The sequence below is a fragment of the Pan paniscus genome, chromosome 15 (genome assembly GCF_029289425.2).
Source record: "Pan paniscus chromosome 15, NHGRI_mPanPan1-v2.0_pri, whole genome shotgun sequence".
In the NCBI taxonomy this organism is placed as follows: domain Eukaryota; kingdom Metazoa; phylum Chordata; class Mammalia; order Primates; family Hominidae; genus Pan; species Pan paniscus.
The window spans coordinates 94,810,297-94,836,885 of NC_073264.2; the positions used below are offsets into that span (position 1 = coordinate 94,810,297).

The 26,589-nt window shown below is 39.5% G+C and overlaps 1 protein-coding gene across 18 annotated transcripts in view; it reads left to right on the forward strand.

Moving 5' to 3' along the window:
• The window catches only part of UNC79 (unc-79 homolog, NALCN channel complex subunit), a 310,032-nt gene that overhangs the window by 254,544 nt on the left and 28,899 nt on the right, over positions 1–26,589 (forward strand). For all 18 annotated transcript variants that reach the window (XM_055097973.2, XM_063596389.1, XM_008958226.5 and 15 more), the window contains 6 exons: positions 1,497–1,609; positions 1,695–1,780; positions 2,961–3,134; positions 6,937–7,005; positions 10,308–10,418; positions 20,974–21,078. In XM_055097973.2, coding sequence (XP_054953948.1) covers positions 1,497–1,609; positions 1,695–1,780; positions 2,961–3,134; positions 6,937–7,005; positions 10,308–10,418; positions 20,974–21,078 — 658 coding nt within the window. The remainder of the gene's footprint in view (positions 1–1,496; positions 1,610–1,694; positions 1,781–2,960; positions 3,135–6,936; positions 7,006–10,307; positions 10,419–20,973; positions 21,079–26,589) is intronic.

Genomic DNA, 26,589 nt, shown 5'->3' on the forward strand with positions numbered 1-26,589 from the left:
GCTGTTGTTGAGGCAGGGTCTTGCTCTATCACCAAGGCTGGAGTGCAGTGGCACCATCTTGGCAGTCTCAACCTCCCTGGCTCAAGTGATCCTCCCACCTCAGCCTCCTGAGTAGCTGGGACTACAGGTGTGTGCCACCATGCCCAGCTAGTTTTTTGTATTTTTTGTAGAAATGAGGGGGGTCTGCCCTGTTTCCCAGGCTGGTCTCCAACTCTTAGGCTCATGCAGTCTTCCTGCCTTGGCCTCCCAAAATGCTGGGATTACAGGCGATCGTCACTGCGCCTGGCCCAGTCTGAGTTTTTGTCATGATGTGTGTTGACTTTTGTGAGATGTATTTTCTGCATCTATTGAGATATAAGCTTTTTGTCTGTTATTTCTTAATATATTGAATTATACTGGCTGATTTTTGAGTATTAAACTATTGTTATACTCTTGGAATAAACTCTACTTGGTCATGACCCTACTTGGTCTTTTAATCTATAGCTGGATTCAGTGGCCATGACGACTATGGGTCTGTCTGTCCTCTTCCCATTTCTTTTCTGTTTCCTTCTTTTTTAAAATTTATTTTGATAATGGCTTTATTAATTTTAGTTTTAGGGCTATGCTGGCTGCATCAAACAAATTGGGAAGGGTTCTCTCCTTCTCTATTTTCTGAAGTTATTGTAAGTTCGGCGTTATTTTTTCCTGAAGAATATTTTTGACCTAAAACTTTGAACCAGCATTTCAGGGTAGATGTGGCACAATGAGGTAATAATTGGCATAATTAGGTAAGCAGTACTTCTTACTCTTTATCTATTTACGTTCTTTGATTTTCTCTTTTTTCCTTCTGGTAACTAACCCGCTAACTACGTCAAGAAGCATCCTTTCTGGTACCTTGGTCTAAGGGGCAGGGCCTCATAAATTTGGCCCTACTTTTGATGTGCAGAGGTGCACATGAAGGGTGAAGGTCAAACTGCACCTGTCAAAGTCCAGCCTTTTTACAAGTGTCAGCTCAGATGCCCAAAGAAAACTTCCCAGATCTCCTAATGAGAATGAACATCTCCCTCACTGCATATATATATATATATATATATATATATATATATATATATATATGAATTTTTTTTTCCTCAGAGCAACTCTGTCTTAGCCAGTGACACTTTCCTGGGAGGATTTTCCTGGTAATCCTCATCCAGGGCTCCAGTCTTGACTGTCATTCTGTGAGCATGTGACCTTTGTATGTGACCTCTTCTCTCAGGATCTCATAACCTTCCTGAGTCCATTGTGGGACCTGGAATACGTCTGAGACTACACTGGCATTTCATGGTTCTCTCTTTCTAAAAACTTCTTGTTAACAGGGATTAGGTTTGAGTAGAATATTTCATTTCACTGATGAACATGACAGTGAGCTATCCCATAAGAGGCATGGTGTGCAAATGTCTGAACTCTAAGTAAATATCTGAACACCTGCTCACTGGCCCATGACTTCGTGTCTTTTCTCCCCTGTTCAACTCCAGCATGATGGTTCCCGGCAATGCGGCGGGGGTGGCCAAGCAGTTCCTGCGCTGCATCTTCCATCAGTTGGCGCCCAACGGCATCTTCCCGCAGCTGTTCCAAAGCACGATCAAAGGTAATTCATCCTCTGAGAATCCAGGCACCACAAATTTGCCTCATCCCAGACACCCAAACACTAAATCTGATCGTTGACTTTCCAGATGGGACTTTTTTACGGACCTTAGCCTCGTCTCTGATGGACTTCAATGAGCTGAGCTCCATCGCAGCTCTCAGTCAGCTCCTAGAGGTGGGTTTCCTTTAGTGACACCCTAAGCCCCAGCCGAAACTCTAAGCCCCAGCACAACTGTGGGCTGTGTTTCTTTGAGTCACACCATAGGGTACTGCTGAGGAAGGATTTCAATGTTATTTAATTTAAAAATGAAATCTAAAATTTTAAAATTAAAAAATATATATTAAATTTAAAGCTAAGGGCTGAGTGCAGTGGCTCATGCCTATAATCCCAGCACTTTGGGAGACTGAGGCAGGAGGATTGCTCGAGGCCAGGAGTTCAAGACTAGCCTGTGCAACATAGCAAGACCCCCATCTCTACAAAATAAAAATAAAAGAAATTAGCTGGCATGGTGACACATGCCTGTAGTCCCAGCTACTCAGGAGACTGAGGGGGAAGGATCACTTGAACTCAGGAGTTGGGGGCTGCAGTGAGCTGTGATGGCTACATTACACTCCAAGTTGTAATGGCTACATTACACTCCAATGGCTACATTACACTCGCAACAGAGCGAGACCCCCAACTCAAAAGAAAAATAATAGAAAATGCTAAAATTTAAATAATTTAAATTTAAAAAATTAACATAATTTAAATTTTAAAAAGTTAATTAAGAAATAGAATTGCATAGAATAGTGTCAGTTGGACATTGCGGCTTTGCGTGGATTTACTCTTCATTGAAAACTTCTCCATATCCTCAGCTAAGTCGTGACCTTGCTTCCACAGAACAACTTGGTTTTCCAAGGGCAGAGTGGTGGGTGGAGCTATGGGCGTTGGATCAAGAGACTTGGGTTCAAGTCTAAGCGCTGCTGCAGGTCAGCTCTTGGGGTTTGCTTGCGGGAGATGCTCACTGCTAGAAAAAAAGCTGCAGCTCCTGTAACTCTATGCTCAGTCTTTGTGCTGGGGATTATTTACAGTGAGCATGATTCATTGTTTTCTTAGCACCTAACCACACCAATTGTAGACCCTTGGAAGCTGTTTCCTATTTCTTGCTCACATTTCACCTCTCACCAATTTTCCCCCTTAAGTTTGAACGATTTTCTCGGTATCCCTCCAGTCTATCACAGGGATTGGCTCATGTAGTAGGCACTGAACACGTTTATAGCCTGAAGATGTGACTTTTAAACTGACATTCACCAAATAGCGCTATACATTCCCGTGCTGTTTCAGCAGTTGATTGCCTATGCTTTTGTGTTTTTAGGGTCTAAATAACAAAAAGAATTTACCAGCAGGGGGTGCTATGATTCGCTGTTTGGAAAATATAGCAACCTTCATGGAAGCTTTGCCTATGGATTCTCCTAGTAGCCTCTGGACCACAATTAGCAACCAGTTTCAGACATTTTTTGCCAAGCTGCCTTGTGTTTTACCCCTGAAGGTAAGCTGAGCCGAAGATTTCATTTTCAGTTGATTTCTTACCATTTTCAGACCGTTTATTTATAAGCAGCAGAGTCTTGGGTGATTTAATGTATCGCAAAGGATAATGAGGAAACTCCGTCAGCCATGGAGTGAGGATGCTTATTTGGGTTGTTCTGTCTTCTCTTAGAGAATGACAGGAATGTGGAGCAAGCATTTTGCTCACTGACTATGAATATGCATGTTTCCAGTTGATTTGATAAAACAAACAAAAAAAAACAAAAAAACAGCCAGGAAGACATGAGTAGACTGTGTTTTTCTGGCAATTTTTCTCCCGTAGATATTAAATAAGTAAGTAAATAGTTTTGTCCAAAAGCAGCTCAGACATATAATGTAAAGTTTCCATTTTAGAGAATTATCTAAAGGGAAGTAATTGCTGTGTTTGTGAATGATGATGTTTCTGCTTGACTGTTACCCCCTGCACCATACCATCTCCCAAGAATACACACACAATTACCTACCTGGAAATCTGGTGGCCCAAGGATCATTGACAACATGAGCTCAGTACATGCAAATAAGAAGCCAATACTGTTAAAGCTGGAAGAAACCTATAAAGATCGTCCCTTCCAATGCCTCTGTTTTCTAAATGAATTCTGCAAATTCAGAGAGATGGTATAGCTTCTGGAAACAACACAGTGGTGGCAATGTGAGGGTTAGAACTGAGGTTTTCTGGCTCACAGTCCAGTGCTCATTTCACTAGCAGACTCTTCTTGCCCTTCTGCAGCAGGGGTGAGTTGAAGGCATTCATGTCTCTAGAGTAGGGGGCAGAGTGGTGGCTGGCAGTGCTGTTGCTGGCTTTGAACCTGACCTGCTCCATGAGGTTTTTTGTGCTTTCTCTATGCAGATTACAGAAGCATTTAACTGGCAACAAAATGAATCAGGCAGGGCATAGCGGCTCATGCCTGTAATCCCAACACTTTGAGAGGCAGAGGTAGGAGGATCGCTTGAACCCAGGAGTTTGAGACCAGTCTGGGGAGCATGGCGAGACCTTGTCTCTACGAAAGATTAAAAAAAAAAAATAGGCTAGGCAATATAGTGAGACTCTGTCTCTTAAAAAAAAATTAGCTGGGCAAGGTGGCATGCACCTGTAGTCTCAGCTACTTGGGAGGCTGAGGTGTGCTCATTGTTTGAGCCCAGGAGGTTGAGGCTGCAGTGAGCCATGATCGCACCACTGCACTCTAGCCTGGATGACAGAGAGAGACTCTATCTCAAAAATAAATAAACAAATAGAAAGTATTTTAAAAATTAGCCAGGCGTGATGGCATGTACCTGTTGTCCCAGCTACTTGGGAGGCTGAGGTGGGAAGATTGCTTGAGCCTGGGAAGTCGAGGTTGTAATGAGCCATATTTGTGCCACTGCACTCCAGCCTGGGCAACAGAGTGAGATCTTGTTTCACAAATATAAGATAAAATAAAAATAAAGTGCATTCCCCATAGACAGAAAAACAAAAGGATCAGGTTACCTATTAGTAGCTCCACTTCTGAAATGAGTATTATGTAACATAAGATACTTGATAAAGATCAACAACCTATGCTAATACATTTTTCCAAATGGGCAGATACTACTAATAGGTCTGTAAGGGATAATGCAGGGACCCTTAGCTCAGCGTGTGCTGCTTTGAGCTTGGAGTTACTGTAAGAAGCAGGAGTATAGAGGAGGGATCTTTACCACCTCTTATATTCTATGATCCTCGTTTGCCCACAGATGTGGAGTAGCTGAATAAATCCAAGCAAGAAGGGTTAGTACTTTGAAACTGTGTATGTGTATAGCTACTGTACATCAACACACAGGAAATTGAGTGCACAAATTTTAAGCACGTGGAACCTCCTAGGACCCGAGAACTAATCAGGGCTTCACTGCTAAATTGCCGCACAGGCTAAGAGAAGGGATGGGATGAGGTATGGCAAATTTTTTTTTTTTTTTTTTTTTTTTTTTTTTTTTTTTTGAGACAGAGTCTCGCTCTGTCACCCAGGCTGGAGTGCAGTGGCACAATCTCGGCTCACTGCAAGCTCCACCTCCTGGGTTCACGCCATTCTCCTGCCTCAGCTTCCCGAGTAGCTGGGACTACAGGCGCCCACCACCATGCCCAGCTAATTTTTTTGTATTTTTAGTAGAGACGGGGTTTCACCATGTTAGCCAGGATGGTCTCAATCTCCTGACCTTGTGGTCCTCCTGCCTCGGCCTCCCAAAGTGCTAGGATTACAGGCGTGAGCCAACGCGCCCGGCCGAGGTATGGCAAATTTAAATGCCTGTGTGCCGATGTGACTGTCAGAAGATTTAACTTGGGCACAGAAGAGTGGCAAGTGTTGCCAGCTGTAAACAAGTGGCGTGCCTAATTTGTGACAATCAGCCTGCCCATAGGGACCCTGCCTACAGGGTTAATAAAGGAGAAAAGATAATAAGGAGAATTGAGACCCTTAGGAACTAGAATGTGCCAGTCCTTCTACTAGGTCAGTGGCTACCCACACCTGCCAATTGTTGTTCTGTGGGAGCGCAGGCCTCTGGTTGTCTGTCTTCCTTTTTTTCCCAAGAGAACATTTTCTGGTTTTTAAATCACTATGGGGGCCTGATGAGCAGCCAGTTTTCAGCCTCTGGTTTAAAGTAATGTAAATGTCACATCAACTCCGATGAGTGTCGAGCAGATTAAATAGAACCAGTGGTTCCCTTAGAAGGCACTTGTGAAATACTTTCAAAATCTGTGTAAGAATTTCCCCCACTAGGGCAGATCTGGGCACTGCCCCTGATCATCTTCTGCCTTTGTTTTTAATCTCTGGGGAAAACAGTAAGCCACTGAAACCTTCTATAGTTTGTTTTCATCAGTTTATAGAAGCAGATCTCAAACGTCAGTGTGCATCACTGTCCCTGAAGGACTTGCTAAAACACAACTTACTGGGCCTGATTTGGGAGTTTCTGATTCAGCAGGGGTGGGGCTTGAGGATTTGCATTCTGGCACATTTCTAGCTGCTGGTTCCGGGATTCCACTTTGAAAACTCCTGCTTATTTTTTACTATCTTGAGGAAGTTAATGTAGATACACAGCTGCAGAAATTTAACTATAGCCTGCTATTGTGATCTATTTACCATATCATTGTTTATTCTTGCTGTAACGTTTACCCCCAGTCCTAGTAAACTCAATTTAAAAAGTACATTTTGATGTGGAATCTTGTCAATATAGAACTTGAATGGATAGGTAAGGCATGATTTTGTCTTGTAGAAATTTTACTGCATTTTCTCAGGTTTTTGTCGTGTTGCTTCATAGCAGAGAAAGGGCAGATGAAACTGGTTCTTATGTGGATTCATGGTTTTTTTAAAAATAGATCTAAGTAGTTTTTTTCCCTAAAAAGTCCTTTCACAAATTGGTGCATCTCTTTAGAATTAGATACATTTAATATCTACCCAACAAATTTCTGTTCATTGTCTGTCCATCTATTCATCCATCCATTCATCCATCCATCCACCCATCCATCCACCATGTCTCTATTCAACTGTCTATCTCATTAAATTTTAGGGCTATATCTTTGAAAAATACTTTAAGAGCTGTGTTTAATTATTTAATTGTTTACCATTGTATAATTGTTTAATTAAGATTGTTTTAACCTGAGAATGACTTTTTTCAACAAGGATATTATGGCATGGGAATCTGTTGAGATGCAGTCATATTTCAGATTTTCCTTTTGCTAAACTAAATGCTTTCAGAACGTATTTGAAGCAAAAGTTATATTAAGGTGGAAACTAATTTTTACTTTTTTTCATATTTATTCACAGTGTTCTTTAGATTCCAGTTTAAGAATTATGATTTGCCTCTTGAAGATCCCTTCTACCAATGCTACAAGGGTATGTATGTTTCAGAAAAACATAACCAATTGGTTAGTCGGTTATTTTTTAACCTAATGAGATAGGCTTGTAGTAATACTGAAGACATACTGAATGCTTCCCTTTCAGCCTCCTTCTTTTTCTTCATGCTAGGTCAGTGCCTTGTATAAAGAACTCTATCTAATACATCACAATGTCATGGTTTATAACTGGTCCTGCTAACCCTGGGCCATGCCCCCCAATCCATTCCCCATACTACTAACTAGGCGATCCTTCTAAACAGGATCTTATTGTGTTGGTTCTTTGCTTTAAAATCTCTGATAACTTCTCATTTCTGTCAGGATGATGTACAGATTCCTTAATGTGGTATCTAAGATGTTACTTCATAACTCTCCAGCCCACCTTTCCAATTTAATCTTTGGCTCCATGTCTCATTCATCCCTTCCTCCTATGCACTTTCAGAATCAGTGTTATCATCATCATCATCGAAACAACAACCACTGTTTGTTATCATATGGCAGACATTATGCTTAATGCTTCAGATATATAATCTTATTTAATTTCATACTTCCTTGCCTTTGCTTAGGCCATTTCCTTTGCCTGAAATGCTTTATGCCCTTGCTGGTGTGGTGAACTCCTTCTTATTCTTCAAGGTCCCATTTAATGAAAAAACATATTCATTTATCTGTAGTAACTTTTTCCTGTATCAGCTTCCATGGTATTTGATAGAGCTCTCTATAGTAGCACTTACATTGCCCTGAAGTGGTTCCAATGAGACCACAAGCTTCAAGAAGTTCTGCACTGTGTCTCATTCACTTTTGTATTCCAAGCTGTATTTCTGCACTGCATTCGATGCAGTGGTACAATAGTTTGCATTGCTATAGCTTGTAATTACCATTTAATATACCAACAATGTACGTATTCTGCAACTATTTAACTTGACTGTGCTTTCATAGACTCATGGTTTATGCTAGAAAGTTACAAAGAGATCATTGGTTCAATCCACTCATTTACAGACGAGGAAACAGGCTCAGAGAGATGGATTGTCTTGGCCAAGATCACATAGCTGGTTAGTAGAAGATTTGTGACTTGAACATAGGTCTTTTGGGTCCATATTGCCCCATCACTATGCTGCTCTTCTAGATATAAGAGCAAGTTTCCATATAGGCTTGAATTCAGGCTTCTCTTTTTGACCAATAAGGATACATTATGTGCAACATGAGACATTCCTATTCCTTTCATCTATTGACAATGTTTCAAGACAATAGCATACATACATACATATATATATATAGATATGTTCATTTTATTTTATTTTATTTTATTTTGAGACAGAGTCTCGCTCTGTCACCCAGGCTGGAGTGCAGTGATGCCAACTTGGCTCACTGCAGCCTCCGGCTCCCAGGTTCAAGCAATTCTCCCTGCCTCAGCCTCCCAAGTAGCTGGGACTACAGGCATGCACCATACACCTGGCTAATTTTTGTATTTTTAGTAGAGATGAGGTTTCACCATGTTGGCCAGGCTGGTCTCGAACTCCTGACCTCAAGTGATCCACCTGCCTCAGCCTCCCAAAGTGCTGGGATTACAGGCATGTGCCACTGCGCCCAACCTCAAGGCAATAGCATTTATATGGAGCAAAGAATAATGAATCATTAGTACTAAGTCTGTGAGTTTCTTTAAGATTTTCTATATGGAAAGCACCACATGGATTTCTGTGGGGGAATACAAATAAGTAAAAAACAGAATTCCTATCTTTAGGGGCAACTAACACAAAGTGCATTCATTTTCATATCGATTAGAAAAAAGAACCTCAAATATGCTCATGTCCTTTAATTTAGTCATTTTTTTTCTGGGAATCTATTCAAGGAAGAAAATGCAAATGCTAATTTCATGTAAAATATATTTATTGGGTTGTTATTTATAGTAAAATGTGACTTTGTGGCCATTAAAATGGATGATTATGAAGAATTAAATGGCACTGAGAATTTCTGATATTGTATTAAGTTAATAAAAAATAAAACATAGGATTGTACATGTGTAATATTTCCACTATGTATCAAAATATAATCACAAGGTGGTGGGACTATGGATGACTTTTACTTCTTCCTCATGTGTCCTTTCCTACATACCTTGAGTTTGACATTGAACATGTATGACTTTTGAAAACCAGACAGTGAGCACTATAGAGATTGAGAAGTATTGGAACTCATGGCATGCAAGTGTTTTGGAGTCCAGTTAAAATCCTATCTTCTCTGCAGAGCAATTCTACCTCTGGAAAATTGCCCTGGAACTTGGCTTTGAATTCTACCTGATACCTTTATGGTCTTAGGCAAATTGCTTGTCTACTTAACTGCCTAAGCTGCAGAGCAGGAATGGATACTAAAGCTTCAGAAGGTTAATAATGAAGATCATAGCTAACACTGATGGAGAGCTTACTGGTGCCAAGTGCTTTACATATATTATCTCTTTTAATTCTCATAACTTGCACCCTAATGAGGTGGAAGCCATTATTATCCCCCTTTTACAGAGGAGAAAACCAAGTTCCAGAGAGATTAAATCACTTATTCAAGGTCACAGTGAGCTAGAGTGTGAAAACCCTTGTGTCAGAATTTAGTGCTTGTGTCATTACCTATATTATAACACACGGTCTCCCAGGATAGTTATGAGAAATTTGAGTAAGATAAACTATATGAAATCATCCATCTAACTCTGTCTGACACTCAGTAGGTACTCAACAAATGTTTCTAAATGACTTAAGAAAGCATATGGAACTAAAACTGATCCTTCATGGGTAGGATTCAGGGGGAGAAACCGAAACAGACTATGCCTTCCTGATTAACATTGGCAGGAGGCTGGGTTGTGATGAATTTTATCTAAGCTATAGTACTTTAGTACTTACACGTAAGGGTGGTTTGCACTACTTAACCCAGAAGACAGGCTTCCAGATCTGAATATGATGAACTCATAAAAACTTAAATGTTCTGAAAATAAAGTGGAAGATCCCACTGCAAACCCCACACTCTTGATTGCTTAGGGTGGACACGAAGACAGGGTTGTAGTAAGGAAGGTTTGTAAATGATGCCATATGGAAAAATGATTGCCTTTTTGAGCAGTGAAATGATTTGGTCCTGCTCTTTGAGCCCTTGACTGAAGGTGCAGTTCTGTTTTTATTAGACCAATGGGGTTGCTACAGGAGCCACTGGGCAACAGATTTTTCAATTAAAAAAAAGTGATTCCATTAGTTAAAGTATCATAAGATTTTAATACTTTTTTTAAATGAAGTAATCAGCAATTGACTTTATTTGGCCCCAATCTCATTGCAGAGTTTGTTGGAACCGTTTTCAAAACTGCTCAGCTTTGTAATTCAGAATGCCATCTTCACTCTGGCCTACCTGGTGGAGCTGTGTGGCTTATGTTACCGAGCTTTCACTAAGGTAAGCAAGCTTCCATATGTGTGTTCCTGTGAAACTGAAAACTGGCAGAAATATATTCTTTTGAATCAGTGTCAAGTCCCTTTTAGCTCAGTTGCTTCCATATAGTTAAAAATGAGTAATTCTACTGAGGTCTAATAAATACCATGGTAAGGAAACACTTTAAACACACACACACACACACAAACACACACACAATGTCTAAAATATGCACATATGCAGATTCAGAGAACTGAGGGTCATGTGGTTAGAACAGAAGTGGTATTTTTAATGAAAAGAGCTAATGGTTGACATGACCTCTTAAGGTCGTTTTCAAGTTCATCATCCCATGATTAGTGGGGCAAGGCATCTGTACATATCATTTTTATACCCAAAGTAGAAAAATATCAGCTGTCATTTGTAAAAGCCTTTGAAGAGCTCCTTAATTCTCATCATTTGTCTGTCTCTCCAGGTCTGGGTTCTTGGCCTCTGAGATTGGAATCTCATCTTTTGTCATCTTGCCTTAATAATGGTTTCTCTATTGCATTATCTGTAGCACCCCTGGCCCACTACTGAGAAAGTGGAAAAGTACTGCTGGCCCAGTGGCAGTAGCAGCCTTGTTGGAGCTGGTAGATGCTGTCCTAATGGAAAAGCAGAAGGCAGGGCAAATTGGGAGCATTTCTGTCCTTAAGAACAATGTGCAAATGTTACCCTTTCAATTTCCTAATTTTCCAAGCTTGTTTTCAATGGGTCTCTGTTTCTGTTGTTCTCTCTTGAACATTCAGAATGTCTCTTATTCATGTTGTCCATTTCTATAAGCCCTTTATTTTCCTCATAAAAATATAATTTTATACTAAGGCTTTCATTCTATTTAAAGCATTCTTGTCCCCTTTCTTACCAACTTGGGTCCATTCTGTCATGTTAAATGTTCCATGGTAATCTTTGTTTTTCTGATTAGAAACTATTTATTACCCTGCCTGGAGCAATATGTTTTCTAACTACCACGATGGTCAGCATTTTTTTCTTCTTTTAGAATCTTCTTGAAAGATAACTTCTTCTTCTTTTTCACTTAAAAAAGTAGATCTATAAGACACAGCACCAAAAAGATTTTCTATTTCTAGAAACCATTTGATTTCTTCATTGTGTTTATGTTTAATTTGTTTAAATTATACCTTTTTTGGGGGAAGAATCATAATAAGTTTATATTTTCTATGTTGTACGCTATAGATATTGATTACAGGGGACCTTCTATCATTTGGATTCAAGATATTATTGGTTTTCAATTCAAAATATTCATTACACAGGATATCTCCTCATAATCCCTCATAACTTTAGTGGCCTTTTACTTCCCATTATCATCTACCGTTTCTCATTCTAATACAAGATGATGATTACTTGTAGAAAGCTTCAGTTGATGGTGTTCCTACCTTCCTCACAGATAATGAGAAACTATAAGAAATCGTTTAAAAATAGCAGTAGCTAATTGAGCTGTCTCCCTTATATAATCAAAAGAAAAGGCACAGAAAGGTAAGAACTTTGGAGACTTCACTTTCTAGCAAACTGGTAGTCTAGATACCCTGAAAACCACCCCACTTAAAATACTAGGAACCCTGGATGAAATGTAATAAAGGTGATTTTTAATGTAGAGCTAATTTTATAGAATGAAAGGGGCAAAAATGAAGCGGGATTGAGAATCAGAGTGGTAAGCATATAAGTAGCCCTGTGGTGGGGCTGTTGCTTGTCTTGGTAACTTAGTGGCTAGAGTTTTAAAGCCCATACAAAGAAAGGAGATGAAGTCTTGGGATTATCCAGGCAGGGAGTTTGATCTGAGTTATCCCTAGCAAAAGGTCAGAACCCTTGAAAGGCTATTCACTTGGTAAAAGGGTGGTTTGGAAAGAATACATTCTTATATAGAGGTGACAAAGAATGGTATCTGTCTCAGTTTGGGAACTGGGAAAAAGATTTATAGTCTCCCTTGAAAATTAGTAAACATGGGCCTATCTTGGATCAGGGTTAGAGTTTGAATTTATAATATTTGCATGCTCTTGGAACTCCCAAGTTGAAGAGTCAAATAACATTAGTGCTTAGTAAGTAATAACCTTGGAATATCTGGCAGAAGCAAGATCAAAACAAGCCTCAACCCTCTCTGGAGGAATATGTCTCCAACCTAGGCCCAGCAGGATTCCTATAGTTAAAATCCTAATGAACATGAGCTCATAATCTAAAATTACAAAGCAAATGAAGATACAACCCACCTTGTGATAGATTAGGAAAGTCAACAAGTAGCAAGATCATTTCCCACAAGAACTTTCAATATTAAAACTATGTGATAAAGACTATAAATGATATACATATCATTAAAAATGACAATATATAAGTGACTATACTTTAAATGATATGCATATGAAGAATGTATATATAAATATTATAAAATATAATAAAAATATAAATCTAAATGACTATACTTTAAATGATAAGCATATGAAAAATAAATAAAATAATATGATAATAGATTTAGTCATTTCAAAAAAAAAAAAGAAAATGAACCAGACAGATTTAAACAAAGTAGAAATTCTAGAAATGAAAAACAATCACTGACATAAAAAACTTAATGGATAGATTAAATAGTAAATTAGACACAGCCAAAGAGAGAATTGGTGAAATGGAAAACAGATGAGAAGAAATTACTTAGAATTCAGAAGAGAGAGATAAAGAGATGAATATAAAGAGAAATTCTAACAGATATCTAATAAATATTTCAGATAAGGAAAATAGGCTTTTTATCAATTCTAGAGTTGATGAAAATATTTAATTTTCTGATTCAGGAAACACAATGAGCCCTAAAAGTATTATAAATAAACTAAAGTTTTACCTGCTCATGTGATAATGTACACGAGTAGGTATAACTTGTCAAAACAGTCAAGACAAAGAAAATATTTTCAGAAAAACCAAGGGAAAAGACACTCTGAAGACAGACAATACACTTCTCAACAGCACAATAGAAGCCAGAAGATAATTGAAAAAAAGTCTTTAAAATGATAAGAAAAAAGAACTATCTACCTGGAATTCTCTACCAGCTAAGCTATCCTTCAAGAGTGAAGGATAAATCAATATTCTATCAGGAAAATAAGAAGGCTTCTAATAGATTCTTACTGAAACAACTACTAAAAGATGTAAGAAGGAAAGTGAACCAAGAAGGAAGGAGTGAAATGTGTGAAGGAATGATGCTCAAAGAAATTGGTACAGTGTGAAAATCTAAGTGACCATTGATAATACAAAGAGTAATAATAATAATGTTAGTCAGATGGGCATAAAAACAAAATGACAATAAAATACTAGAAAATAGTACTCTGTAAGGGGTGTGTGTTTGTGTGTGTGTGTGTGTGTGTGTGTGGTTGGAGACTGGAGTTAAAGCATTCTATATATTATCTACAAGAAGGGCAGAGATAATGAATAACTTTAAACTCTTAAGAATACAGGTAGACATTGTAAATGTAAACTCCAAAGGCCAGAAATAGAATTTATAAGTTCCAAACATAGAATAAAACGAGAATAAAAATTCAATCAAGACAAAAAGAGAAGCATAGAACAAGCTGTAATAAGCACACATAGGATGACAGAATCACAATAAATATAAGTTTACTAGACTCACTAGGGATTGTCAGATTGACTTTTAAAAATTAATCTACATCTAAAACATGTCTAAAGACAGCAAGAAAATTTAAAAGAAAAAGGTTGAAAAAGATATACCAGACTAATACTAATAAAAAGAAAGCTGAAGTTAGTCAACTGACTTTAAGTTGAAAAGCATTATTATAAAGAAAGTCACAATATATTGATAAGAGGAGCAATTCACCAGGATAATGTGACAATTCAAAAATTACACAGAGCTAATAATATAGCCTCCAAATATATAAAACAAAATATAATAGGCTTACAAAGATAAATTGATAAATTCACAGTTATACAGGGAAATTTTCTCTTTCAGTTGTGGATAGATCAAGCAGATAAAACATATAGTAGATTCAAACAATACAGTGAGCAAAGTGGATGCAATGGTAATATAAAGAATCCTGAATCAACCAATTTTAGAACAGATTCAAAAATGTGGAAGATTTTAAAACATGGAACAGATAGTAGGCAATTAATTAATTAATTAAAGAAAGGAAGCAGTAAAGATAGTAGCAGAAATTAATGAAATAAAAAACAGATATACCAGCCTGGGCAACATAACAAGACCCTGTCTCTACAGAAAAATAAAACAATTAGCCAGTGTGATAGCATGCACCTGTAGTCCTAGCTGCTCTGGAGGCTGAGGTGGGAGGATTGCTTAAACCCAGGAGTTTGAGGCTGCCACAAGCTATGATTGCACCAACTGCACTCTAGGCTAGGTGACAGAGCAAGACCCTTTTTTCTTCTTTGAAAAAAAGAAAGAAGGAAGGTAGGAGAGAGAGAAGAAGGAAAGGAAGAAAGGAAGGAAGGTAGGAGAGAGAGAAGAAGGAAAGGAAGAAAGGAAGGAATGAAGGAGAGGGAGAGAAGGAGGGAAGGAAGGAAGGACAAAGGAAGGAACGAAGGAGGGAGAGAAGGAGGGAAGGAAGGAAAGAAGGAAGGAAAACGTAGATACAATGGAAGATCAATACAACAGAAAGGTGGCTCTTTGACTAGACTAATAAAATAGACAAACCGTTGGCAAGACTGATCAAGACAACCAGATAAAACACACTGATAAAGAATATCAGCATAACTACAGACATTAGAGATTTTGAAATGAACAACCTTATGCCAGTAAATTTGAAATCTTTGACAGTAGGTACAATTTTCTAGAAATATATAATACAAAACATCCAGAAAGAAAGAAAAAGAAGTAACTGACTAGACTTAGGTGCCTGGAAAATGGAATCAATAGTTAAAAACCTACCCTCAAAAACTATTCCAGCTTTAGAGGACAATTTCTACTAAACATTTAAGAACTGATTGATCTCTTCTTTATACAAACTAATAGAATAGAAAAAAGGGAACACTTCCCAACACATTTCATGAGGCCAGTAGAATTTTGATATCAACCAGAGAAGGACAATAGGGGAAAGGAAAATTATAGGTCAATATCCTTCATAGATGCAAAACTTCTGAATGAATAATAGCAAATCAATCATTAAAAATAGGACTCTTGACAGAGTTGGAAATGTCTCAAAATATAAAAATGTTTAAATATTAGAACATCTATTAATATCACCATGTTATCAGATTGAAGAAGTAAAACTTCTATCATTATTCAGCAGGTGCAAGAAAATAATTTTTTGTAATTCAGTAGTCATTTATCATAAACTCTTATCAAACTAGGAATAGAAGGGAACTTTCTTAACTTCATATAGTGGGTCTACCAGAAACATCTAGCCAGCATTATATTTAATGGTGAAATGCTAAGAGTCATCCCTTTAAAATCATAAATAAGATGAGAAAGTCTATCATCACTGTTTCTATTTATCATGGTGCTGGAGGTCCCATTCAGTTCTGCAAGACAGGAAGAAGAAATCAAAGGTATAAGGATTAGAAAGGAAAAATACAACTCTCATTTTTCATAGGTGATAAGATTACAAATGAACCAAAGGGAATCTATAGACAGCTTTTTAGAACCTACAAGAGAGCTCAGCAAGGATGCTGGATACAAATGAATACCCAGAAATCACCAAATTTCAATATTCAACTACAGATGATTATAAAACATACTTTTAAAATGTCATCTATTGTGGTGACAAAAGATAAATCTAATAAGAATGTGCAATGGCTGGGTGTGGTGGCTCATGCCTATAATCCCTTCACTTTGGAAGGCCAAGGTGGGAAGATCGCTTGAGCCCAGGAGCCTGAGACCAGCCTAGGCAACAAGGCGAGACTCCATCTCTATACAAAAAAAAAAAATTAGGCGGGGCAAAGTGGCTCATGCATGTGATCCTAGCACTTTGGGAGGTGAAGGTGGGTGGATTGTCTGAGCTCAGAAGTTTGAGACCAGCCTGGGCAACATAGTGAAACACTGTCTCTACCAAAATACAAAAATATAGCTGGGCATAATGGCACGCACCTGTAGTCCCATTGCTTGGGAGGCTGAGGTGGGAGAATCGCTTAGCCCCGGGAGATAGAGGTTGCAGTGAACCGTGACTGTACCACTGCACTACAGCCTGGGTGACAGAGTGAGAGTCTGTGTCCTTCACAAAAAAAAAAAAAAAAAAAAAAAAAGAATATGCAAGAACTTTATGGAGATAACCAGAACATTTTACTGAAGAGCATTACACAATGTTAAATAAATGGAAAGAGATTTTATGTTCATGGATGAAGACCCAGAGTAGTAAAAACAGGTAATTCTCACAGAACAACCTATAGGTTTAGTATAATGACAATTAAAATCCTGGATTTTCTCTTCTGGTGGTGGTAAACAAGATAATTTGAACCTGTTTTCCCAGTTAACTTAAAAAGTAAAAAGAAAAAAAGTGAACAAAACATTTTCTGAAAACTTCTTCAAAATGCTAACTATATAGAGAAGGGTTATGAGGCTCAGATCAGGAAGAGCCCAGATATTCAGAGCTGTTAGCCCAGCACTGATGGCCATTTTTACCCAGGGAGTGTTTGTCAATCTAGATGTGACTGAGAGGCTGCAGTTTTGGAAGCCCCATGAGGCTAGAGGGACAAAAGTCCGGATCCAGAACCTACCAAGAATGGAGACCCTGATGCCATGCCTCCTGACCCACACATTTTTGGCTTTACATTTTGGTGTAAAGACACCCCCATAGTAACTTTCCTTCATGTGGACACAGCTCAGTGTCAAGCCCTGTGGTAGCCCAATGTAAAATATTACAAGCCTTGTATGTGTATTAAGGTAACCCTGATCCTGGGTAACATGGCAAAACCTCATCTCTATAAAAAATTTTTTAAAAAATTAGCTGGGCATGGTAGCACATGCCTGTAGTTCCAGCTACTCTGAAGGCTGAGGTGGAAGGATCACTTAAGCCCAGGCGGTCAAGGCTGCAGTGAGCTGTGATTGTGCCCCCGACACTAAACAAACAGAAAGCTCTTTGAAGGAAGGTAGCATTTCAGGCTGCAAACCATTTCTGCAAATATCTTCCTAACAAAGCATTCAGCACACAATCAAAGATAACCAGACATATGAGGGGGCAAGACACAATGAGTGAAAATGAATAGGAAGAAAAGACAGTGGAGACAACCCCACAGGGACTCTACTTATTTGATTATGAAAGGATTAAGACACACAGGGCTTCTGAGACACTTGCAATGTGCTGTTGTTTGTCTGGGAGGTGATTACATGAGTGTTCGGTCCATCTTCTGAGACTGGAAAAACTCAAACTCAAGCCATGTTTTTCTTCTGCTCTCACAGTTATCAAGACCAAAGACTTCTGTGATCAAATGTGTGGAGATTTCTTCCCACCAAAAAGCAAGCAATGGATTCTGCAGAATAGACTCATTTCTATTCTGACACTAATTACCTGGAAATAGCATCAGATCCCATGGGTTGAGGGCTCAACCCCTAAGACTGTCCTCCATCTCCCACCTTCATTTGCCAATTGCAGGCTCTGGTTGTTTTACCCGTGCTTTTGTCTAACTGGTTATAAATTAGGGATCCTTCCTCTTTGGGCTCAATTAATTTGGTAGAGCAGCTCACAGAACTCAGGAAAGCACTTGCTTACATTTACCAGTTATAAAGGATACTAGAAAGGATACAGATGAAGAGATGCAAAACGCAAGGCACATGGGAAGGGGCACAGAGCTTCCATGCCTTCTCTGGGCATGCCACTTTCCAGGAACCCTCCATATGTTTAGCTATCCAGAAGCTCTCCAAACCCTTTTCTTTTGGGTTTTTATGGAGGTTTCATTATGTAGACATGGTCAATTAATCCATTGACCATTGGTGATCAATCCAGCCATCAACCCTTCTAAGCCCTTCTCTAAAGGTTGAGGGGTGGGGCTGATAGCCCCAACTCTCTAATTGTGCCTTGGTCTTTCAGATGATCAGTCCTCTTCCTAATGCTACCTAGGCTGCCAGCCATCAGTCAACTTATTAGCATACAAAAAGAATCAGTTTGGGAGAGTCTAAGGATTTTAGGAGTTGTATGTCAGATACAGGATCAAAGACCAAATATATATTTTACAGTATCATACATATGAATCCATTTAACTGTATGCTTATATTTTATGTACTTTTCTGCACATGTGTTATATTCAACAATAGAAAAGTCTTACAAAATTGAAACCAATTCAACATTCCATCAACAGGGGGACTGATCGATTAATTTTGGTGTATTCATACCATAATATATTGTTAAGCTGTTGAGTTGAAAGAACCAGAGCTATATGTATCAATAAGGATAATTTCAAAGATATATTGCAGTGAGTAATTACAAGTTGTGGAAAGATATGCACAATATAACATTACAGAAAGTTTAAAAATGCCAAACAATATTATATATTATAATGGAGACAAACATATGTAGTTAAAGTGTAAAAACATACATGAAATAATAAGTACCAGATTCAGAATAGTGGCCACTTCAAAGAAGAGAGAAAGGAAGAAAGAAAAGAGAGCACTGTATAGGTAGCTTCAGCTGTTTCTGTGATATTTATTATTTAAAAAGGATGAATCAACTTTCAACCAGGGATTAATATCCAGAATATACAAGGAACTCAAACAACTCAACAGTAAAAAAACAAAAAACAGGGCCAGGCGCGGTGGCTCACACCTGTAATCCCAGCACTTTCGGAGGCCGAGGCAGGTGGATCATCTGAGATTGGGAGTTCAAGACCAGCCTGACCAACATGGAGAAACCCCATCTCTACTAAAAATACAAAATTAACTGGGCATGATGGCACATGTCTGTAATCCCAGCTACTTGAGAGGCTGAGGCAGGAGAATTGCTTGAACCCGGGAGGCAGAGGTTGCAGTGAGCTGAGATAGCGCCATTGCACTCCAGCCTGGGCAACAAGAGTGAAACCCTGTCTAAAAACAAACAAACAAACAACAACAACAACAAAAATGTAAATAATCCCACTAAATAAATAATCCCTCTAAGTAAATAATCCCACTAAACAGTGGGCAAAGGACCTAAATAGACATTTCTCAAAAGAAGACATACAAATGGCCAACAGGCATATGAAAAAAATGCTCAATATCTCCAATCGTCAGGGAAATGCAAATCAAAACCACAATGAGGTATCATCTTACCCCAGTTAGAATGGCTATTATCAAAAGGACAAAAAATAACAGATCCTGGCGAGGATATGGAGAAAAGGGAACTCTTGCACCCTGTTGGTAGGAATTTAAATTATGAAGCCACTATAGGAAACAGTATGGATATTTCTCAAAAGACTAAAAAGTACCTGTCCTATGATTCAACAATGTGACTACTTGGTATTTATCCAAATGAAAAGAAATCAGTATATCAAAAGGATACCTGCACTCCCATGTTTATTGCAGCAGTATTCACAATAGCAAGAGTATGGGGTCAACCTAAGTGTCCATCAATGGACAAATGGATAAAGAAATGTGGCATGTATACATAATGAACTACTATTCAACCATAAAAAATAGCGACAGGGATGGAACTGGAGTTCGTTATGTTAAGTGAAATAATCCAAGCACAGAAAGACAAATATCATATGTTCTCACTTATATGGGGATGCTAAAAAAGATTGATTTCATGGAGGTAGAGTGTGGAAGGATAGCTACCAGAGGCTGGGAAGGGTGTGTGTGGGGAGGATGAAGAGAGTGGTTCATGGGTACAAGCATACAGTTAGATAGAAGAAATGAGTTCTAATGTTCAATAGCAGAGTAAGGTGACCATAACTAATGACAGTATATTGTGCATTTCAAAATACTATAAGTGAGGACTTGAAATGTTCCCAATGCATAGAAATGATAAATACTCAAGATGATGAATAACCTAAATACTCTAACTTGATCACTACACATTCTGTGCATGCAACAGAATATCACATATATCCCATAAATATGTACAAATATTATGTATAAATTTAAGAAAGAATGAAAGAAGCTAGGATTCCAAAAAAGGATGAATCAAATAAAGCAAAATGATGTGATCTGACAAAGAGGGTGGTAGGTGCATACTCTATTCCATTCTCTCCATTTTTCTGGATGCTTGAAATAGTCCATTTCAGAAATAAGTTCCTTGGAGAGGTCACAGAATAAAGAGTTGTATATGTTTCTCTCTAAATCATTTTGTATGAAAAAATACTTTTCGACTGATTTAATTGCTGCAGTTCTTGGAACCTGTTTCCTGTGAATAAGAACAAAATACTGGGGCATCAATGTTTAAGAGATAGCTTATCTTTTTCTTATCCATTAAATTATTTGTCCTCAGTGCTTCTGTAAACTCATTACACACACAAAAATGCCTTTTTTTTGTTCTAATTTTATTTCTTGAGGGCACTTCACTATGCATTTTTAAATACTGTTTTTTATTTCTGACCCGTGAATTTTTTGGAAGCTCTTTTGACATGGATATACTCTAATTGAATTTCTAAAATCACTTACCTCCTCCTGTTTTGTTTTCTTTAGGAACGAGATAAATTCTACTTGTCTCGTAGTGTTGTTCTAGAACTTCTGCAGGCCCTAAAGCTCAAATCTCCTTTACCAGATACAAACCTTCTTCTGCTCGTTCAGGTAAGCTCATACTTGATTTGTAAAACTTTTCATGAGATCCATGTATGTTTGGGAAAATTAAGGGAGGTGTAGAGTGTATGCATAGAACTAAATATCTTTGCCTAGAGATGATAAATAATATATCTTATATGGACCATGATCTAACTAATAGTATGCACCTGACGCTTCCACTGGCTAAAAAAGTCCAAGAAGGAGTATTGATTTTGTTCCTACTGTGGAATTAGTTCTGTAGGGGTTAAAAAGAAGAATAAAACAATAATTTTTGTCCCCAAGAAATGCGTGATCCAGTAGGTTAGAGGGTCAGGTCAGTCACCAGAGCTGAGACAAGTCTACTGAGGCCAGAAGTGGGGGAACAGGCTGAGGTCTGACTGCAGAGTCAAATGAGTATGGGTGATCCCTGAATCTCTGTGAGCAGAAGTAAAGGAGAGGGTGGGTCAGGCCAGAGACAGTCAAATGGCAGGATGCACTGAGTGGTACCCACAGTTGGGTGTAGGTACGCTTCAGCCCTCAGGGGACTGCTGAAGCTGAGGACCACTATAAGGCAGGCTTTGGAGAACTGGCAACGATTATGCTTTTGGTTTTAGGGCTTCTGAGGGACTAAAGCCTTCTACCCTGCTGTCCTTAACTCAGCATCTTAGGCAGGCATGCGGGTTTCGATGACCTGAGACAGGCTATGATAGTGCCATGAGAGAAAGAGGTAAAAAAAGTCCTAGGGAGAAGTTGAGAGCAGGATGGATCCCACCCCTTATGATGTGAAATCAGAGACTTCATAAAGGAAGTAGCATTTGAGTTGGGTCACAAACGACTGGAGGGTACAGACAAATGTCTTTGCCTGGGATTAGGGTTCAGCATAGAGAGGTTGACTGGCTTCAAGCATAGGGGAGGCTTAGGCAGGATGGTGGAGTACATTTAAGGATAATGGCATGAGGATAGGGTTGAGAAAAAGTAGACTGGCTGTGCCAGAGGAATCAGCAGGGGTTCAGGTAACCTGGCACCCTGCCTCTCACCCAAGGGTTGAGGCTAGATTTAGAGACTTGGCCATGAGCTACAGCTGGGATCAGGGTGTCATTCAATGGCCTTTGGGTAAAGTGCCCAGCCATTGCATCACAGCTGTGTCAGCACTCGCTGATGAGCATTAAGACCAGTCCCAGAGTCTGGGCCTACAAGCTGAGGGTTAAATGATTGAAGGAATATGGGAGCTTGGTATCAAGGAACTAGACAGATTTCCCTGAATTCTAAGTACTCATTTTGGAGACATGAGAGAGAAGAGAACACTAATGGAGGACCTACTATGTGTTAAGCATTTGATCCTTACAGCCTCGTGAAGCATTGGTTCTGTATTGCATGGGGTGGTTCAGTGGCTTGCCCAAGACCACGGTGCTGGCCTAAGTGACAGGTAGTATCAAGCACCTGATTTCAGTGTGTTAGGGCTCAGAGCCCAGCTCCCTTTGGTATAACACACAGCCTTGACAGGCCCTTTCCATCCCTTACGTGGATTACTGTAACAGCTCTTAGCTTTGTGCACCTCTTTCATCTCTTTCCGCACCAACCCAATCTTCTGGCCTGTGGCTGCCTAGAGGAATTTTGCTGAAACTCCGCTTTTCTGATAGAGATCACTCTTGCATCAGAAACCTAGAGTGACCTTGTAAGGTCTGAACTATCCAGGTCTTCCATCATCTGGCCACATCTGACTCTTCAGCAGTATTTCCCACCACAAATATTTACTGACCACCTATCTTGGGCTGGGTTCTGGGAATATAGAGATGTGACAGGCATATCCTGATAATGTGCCAATTACTCTCCTGAAAGTCTAGACAGTGTATAAAACACTATGGAAGAGGAAGTGGCTAACTGAACCTAGGAGACGGAGGAAGGCTTATGAAGCATTATGAGGCCTGACATGGGCCAGGTGCTCTGCAGGGTGCTGGGGAAACAGAAGAATCAGCCATGACCCCTTCCTTCCAGGAGTTTACAATTTAGCAATTGAAGTTGACATGTAAATTAAAAAAAAAAATTCCCACATAGTGCAACGGGTACAGTAGTAGAGATGTGTACTGAATAAGGAAGTGTTGTTTGTAGAAGAGTTCACATGGACCTTGAAGGATGCACAGAAGTTCAGGAGTTGACCCAGTAGAGAAGATGAGGAACAACTCTTGTCATTTACTGTTGAATATCCACTGCCTGGTCTCCGTACTCCCTCTCTAGAGACTACAAATCATTAGGATCAGAACTGAGTTTTTCTCAAAGGCTTGAGATTTAATTAAAAAGTTGGTGTACTTTCAATGAATGGTCTTGAGTTGTCTTTGAAGGGCTTTCTAGGACACATTGAACTCTCAGTGAGTCAGTGATTGCTGGAAAATGACAGCAATGGATGCAGGGCATGATGTCATCAGAATGAAATGGCTCTTATTATACCAAGTTACTGGACATCCCAGGAGGAAGACAAGCAAAGTCACAGCCAGAAAATATCTGTGCTCCTAAAGAGAAACCAACTTTGCATTTCTCTCTGTGGATTGCACTGGCCAGGCCCTTCTGCTCACATAGCAGCAGCAACACTGCCTTTGAGAACAAGCAGTGTTCACACGGACTTTTTTACTTATTTATTTTTAATTAATTTTTGAGACAAGATGTTGCTCTGTCACCCAGGTTGGAACGCAGTGGCATGGTCTTAGCTCACTGCAACCTCTGCCTCCCTGGCTCAAGTGATCCTCCTACCTCAGCCTCTGATGTAGCTGGGACTACAGGTGTGGGCCACCATGCCTGGCCAATTTTTAAAATATTTTTAGTAGAGATGGGGGTTGGCCATGTTGCGCAGGCCGGTCTTGAACTCCTGGACTCAAGCTATCCACTCATCTTCGCCTCTCAAGGTGCTGGGATTACAGGTGTGAACCACTGCTCTTGGCCCAAAAAGATCTTTTTGAAGATTCATGGGATCTACACTGACTTGGAGGAGAGGGCAGGTGAACAGGGCTTAAGGAAATATCCCGGGAGGGATTTAAGGTTAGCAGCCTGACTGTGTCTGGAGGTCACTTGCTTCTGAGAGTGTTGCAGTTGGAGATGTGCCACCTGAAAACCACCTAGACTTCAGGGCACTGAAGGTGCTTTCCTGCGGATGGTGAACAGCATTCCCTTAATTGCCCTTTGTCTTGAGCAGAGCAGATCTGTGTGGCTGATCTTCTTGGGGTCTAGCACTCCATACTGTAACTGCTGGAGACTGGTTTTCAATGCAATACATTAGTCAACTGTAATAAGCACTTGTCACAAGATGCCAAAAGAACACTGACAGTTTAAATTACCCAGTGCTTAAGGAAACCACAAAAACAGTGATTATTGCATCACAGTTAGGTGAATAAATAACAAAAACAAATGAAGAAGAAAGACAGCAAAAAGATACTTCTGAATATGTTTTATGGGTTTTCATCTACCATTTCATCTTTTTAAAACAAATGTGTGACTTGTCATTGAAATCATTAAGTTACAAAACATCAAGTTGTAAAATTATTCAGATTGAAGGGGTATTTTGGAGACATTTTCAGATCATGCCCAGGAAAAACAACTTTATGGAAATGTTTCAGTCTTCTCCAACAAAAAATGCTGAGCGTGGTTTGTTCCTGGGTTTCAGCACCAAGGGAAAAAAAATTAAGCCATTTCAAAGTAACAAATCTTTGTTCTGTAAACTTTTAAGCAATTTTTATTTCTAATCAGAGAAATAAAAGTGAGGCATACCTTAAAACAGAGTAGTTCCCTTTTCTGCCCTGTGGTCCTTCCTAAGTCATGGAGAGAAGTCTTCCATGGGGCCACACATGGTATATTAGTCTGTTCTCATGCTGCTAATAAAGATATACCTGAGACTGGATAATTTATAAAAGAAAGAGGTTTAATTGACTCACAGTTCCACATGGTTGGGGAGGCCTCACAATCACGGCGAAGGTGATTGAGGAGCAAATTCATGTCTTACATGGCAGCAGGCAAAAGAGCTTGTGCAGGGGGATCTCCCATTTATAAAACCATCAGATCTTGTGAGACTTATTCACTACCATGAGAACAGTATGGGGGAAACCACCCTCACCATTCAGTTATCTCCACCTGGCCCCTTGACACATGGGGATTATTACAATTCAAGGTGAGATTTGTGTGGGGACATAGCCAAACCATATCAGATGGGATGAGGAGAAACGTTGTTTCTCTTGTGAGTAGTTCCTCTTTTTTTTTGAAATGGAGGCTTGCTCTGTCACCCAGGCTGGAGTGCAATGGTGCAATCTCAGCTCACTGCAACCTCCACCTCCTGGATTCAAGTGATTCTCCTGTCTCAGCCTCCTGAGTAGCTGGGACTACAGGCACGCACCACCACACCCAGCTAATTTTTGTATTTTTAGTAGAGATGGGGTTTCACCATGTTGGTCAGGCTGGTCTCAAACTCCTGACCTCGTGATCTGCCTGCCTTGGCCTCCCAAAGTGCTGGGATTACAGGCGTGAGCCACTGCGCCTGGCCTAGTGCCTCTTTCTAGGGTTTCTCAGTTGCTTTTTTTCTTGCCCTTGACTGCCTGGGTCCTCCAGGTGTTCTCTGTAGAATAGTGGAAATGACAGCCTACTCTCTGGAAGCTTCTTTTAGGCCAAAGATCTAGGCTGGAGTCAGAGGAAACATTTCCCCTTTACCTTTGGGCATTGTCACCTCCTGGCACTTGGACAACCAGGCTTACATCAGGGACAGATGATCTGCCAGGAGCAGACAGTGACTTTCTTTATGTATATCAGTGACCATCATCTGAAGGCCACCCAGTGAGGGTGGGTTTAGTTAACTGAAAATGCAATTTGGAAACGTAAAAAAAAATCAGTAACCAGAAGGAAAAACTCCCTAGGTAATCCATCACGAATGACACTGGTCCCCATGCTGAAAACAGAGTCTGTTGCTCCAACATTGCATTTCCCGTTCATTCTTTCACCCCATAGGGAACTGCTGATATTTCCTCTACTACTTTTCTAATTAATAACAGTAGATAGATGAGCTCACTAAGATGGAACCATTTCTATTCTTCTCATAGATAGACCATACCTTTGTGTTGCCAAATACTCTGGCAGTAAGAGAGGCCCCTAAAAGAACAAATAGAATGCTTGTCCAAGAAATGTGGGATCACCCAAGTTTTAAACATGTCAAGACAGTAACTGGTACCAATCTGTTTTTTAATTCCTAGAAGTTCTCCCTGGAGGCCTGGCATCATGGGGAATTCCCCAGCCTCCTCTATTGTGGTTGTCTAGCCATGACCACTGTTGTTTACGTATAAAGTTTTTTTACATATGAAGTTTACATATGTAAAGTTTATGTGTGAATTTACATGTGAAGCTGGGTGGCCTTAAATGTTCAGGTGGATTTTTTCTTTTTAATGAAAAAGAGATGTGGAGATAGGAAATAATTTGCTGAATAGAAAAATGTCATTTCAGAGTCCAAATTGTTGATCCCCAGGGCATAGTTCTCCTTTTGCATTTTGGACAGATGCACTAGCACATTATTTT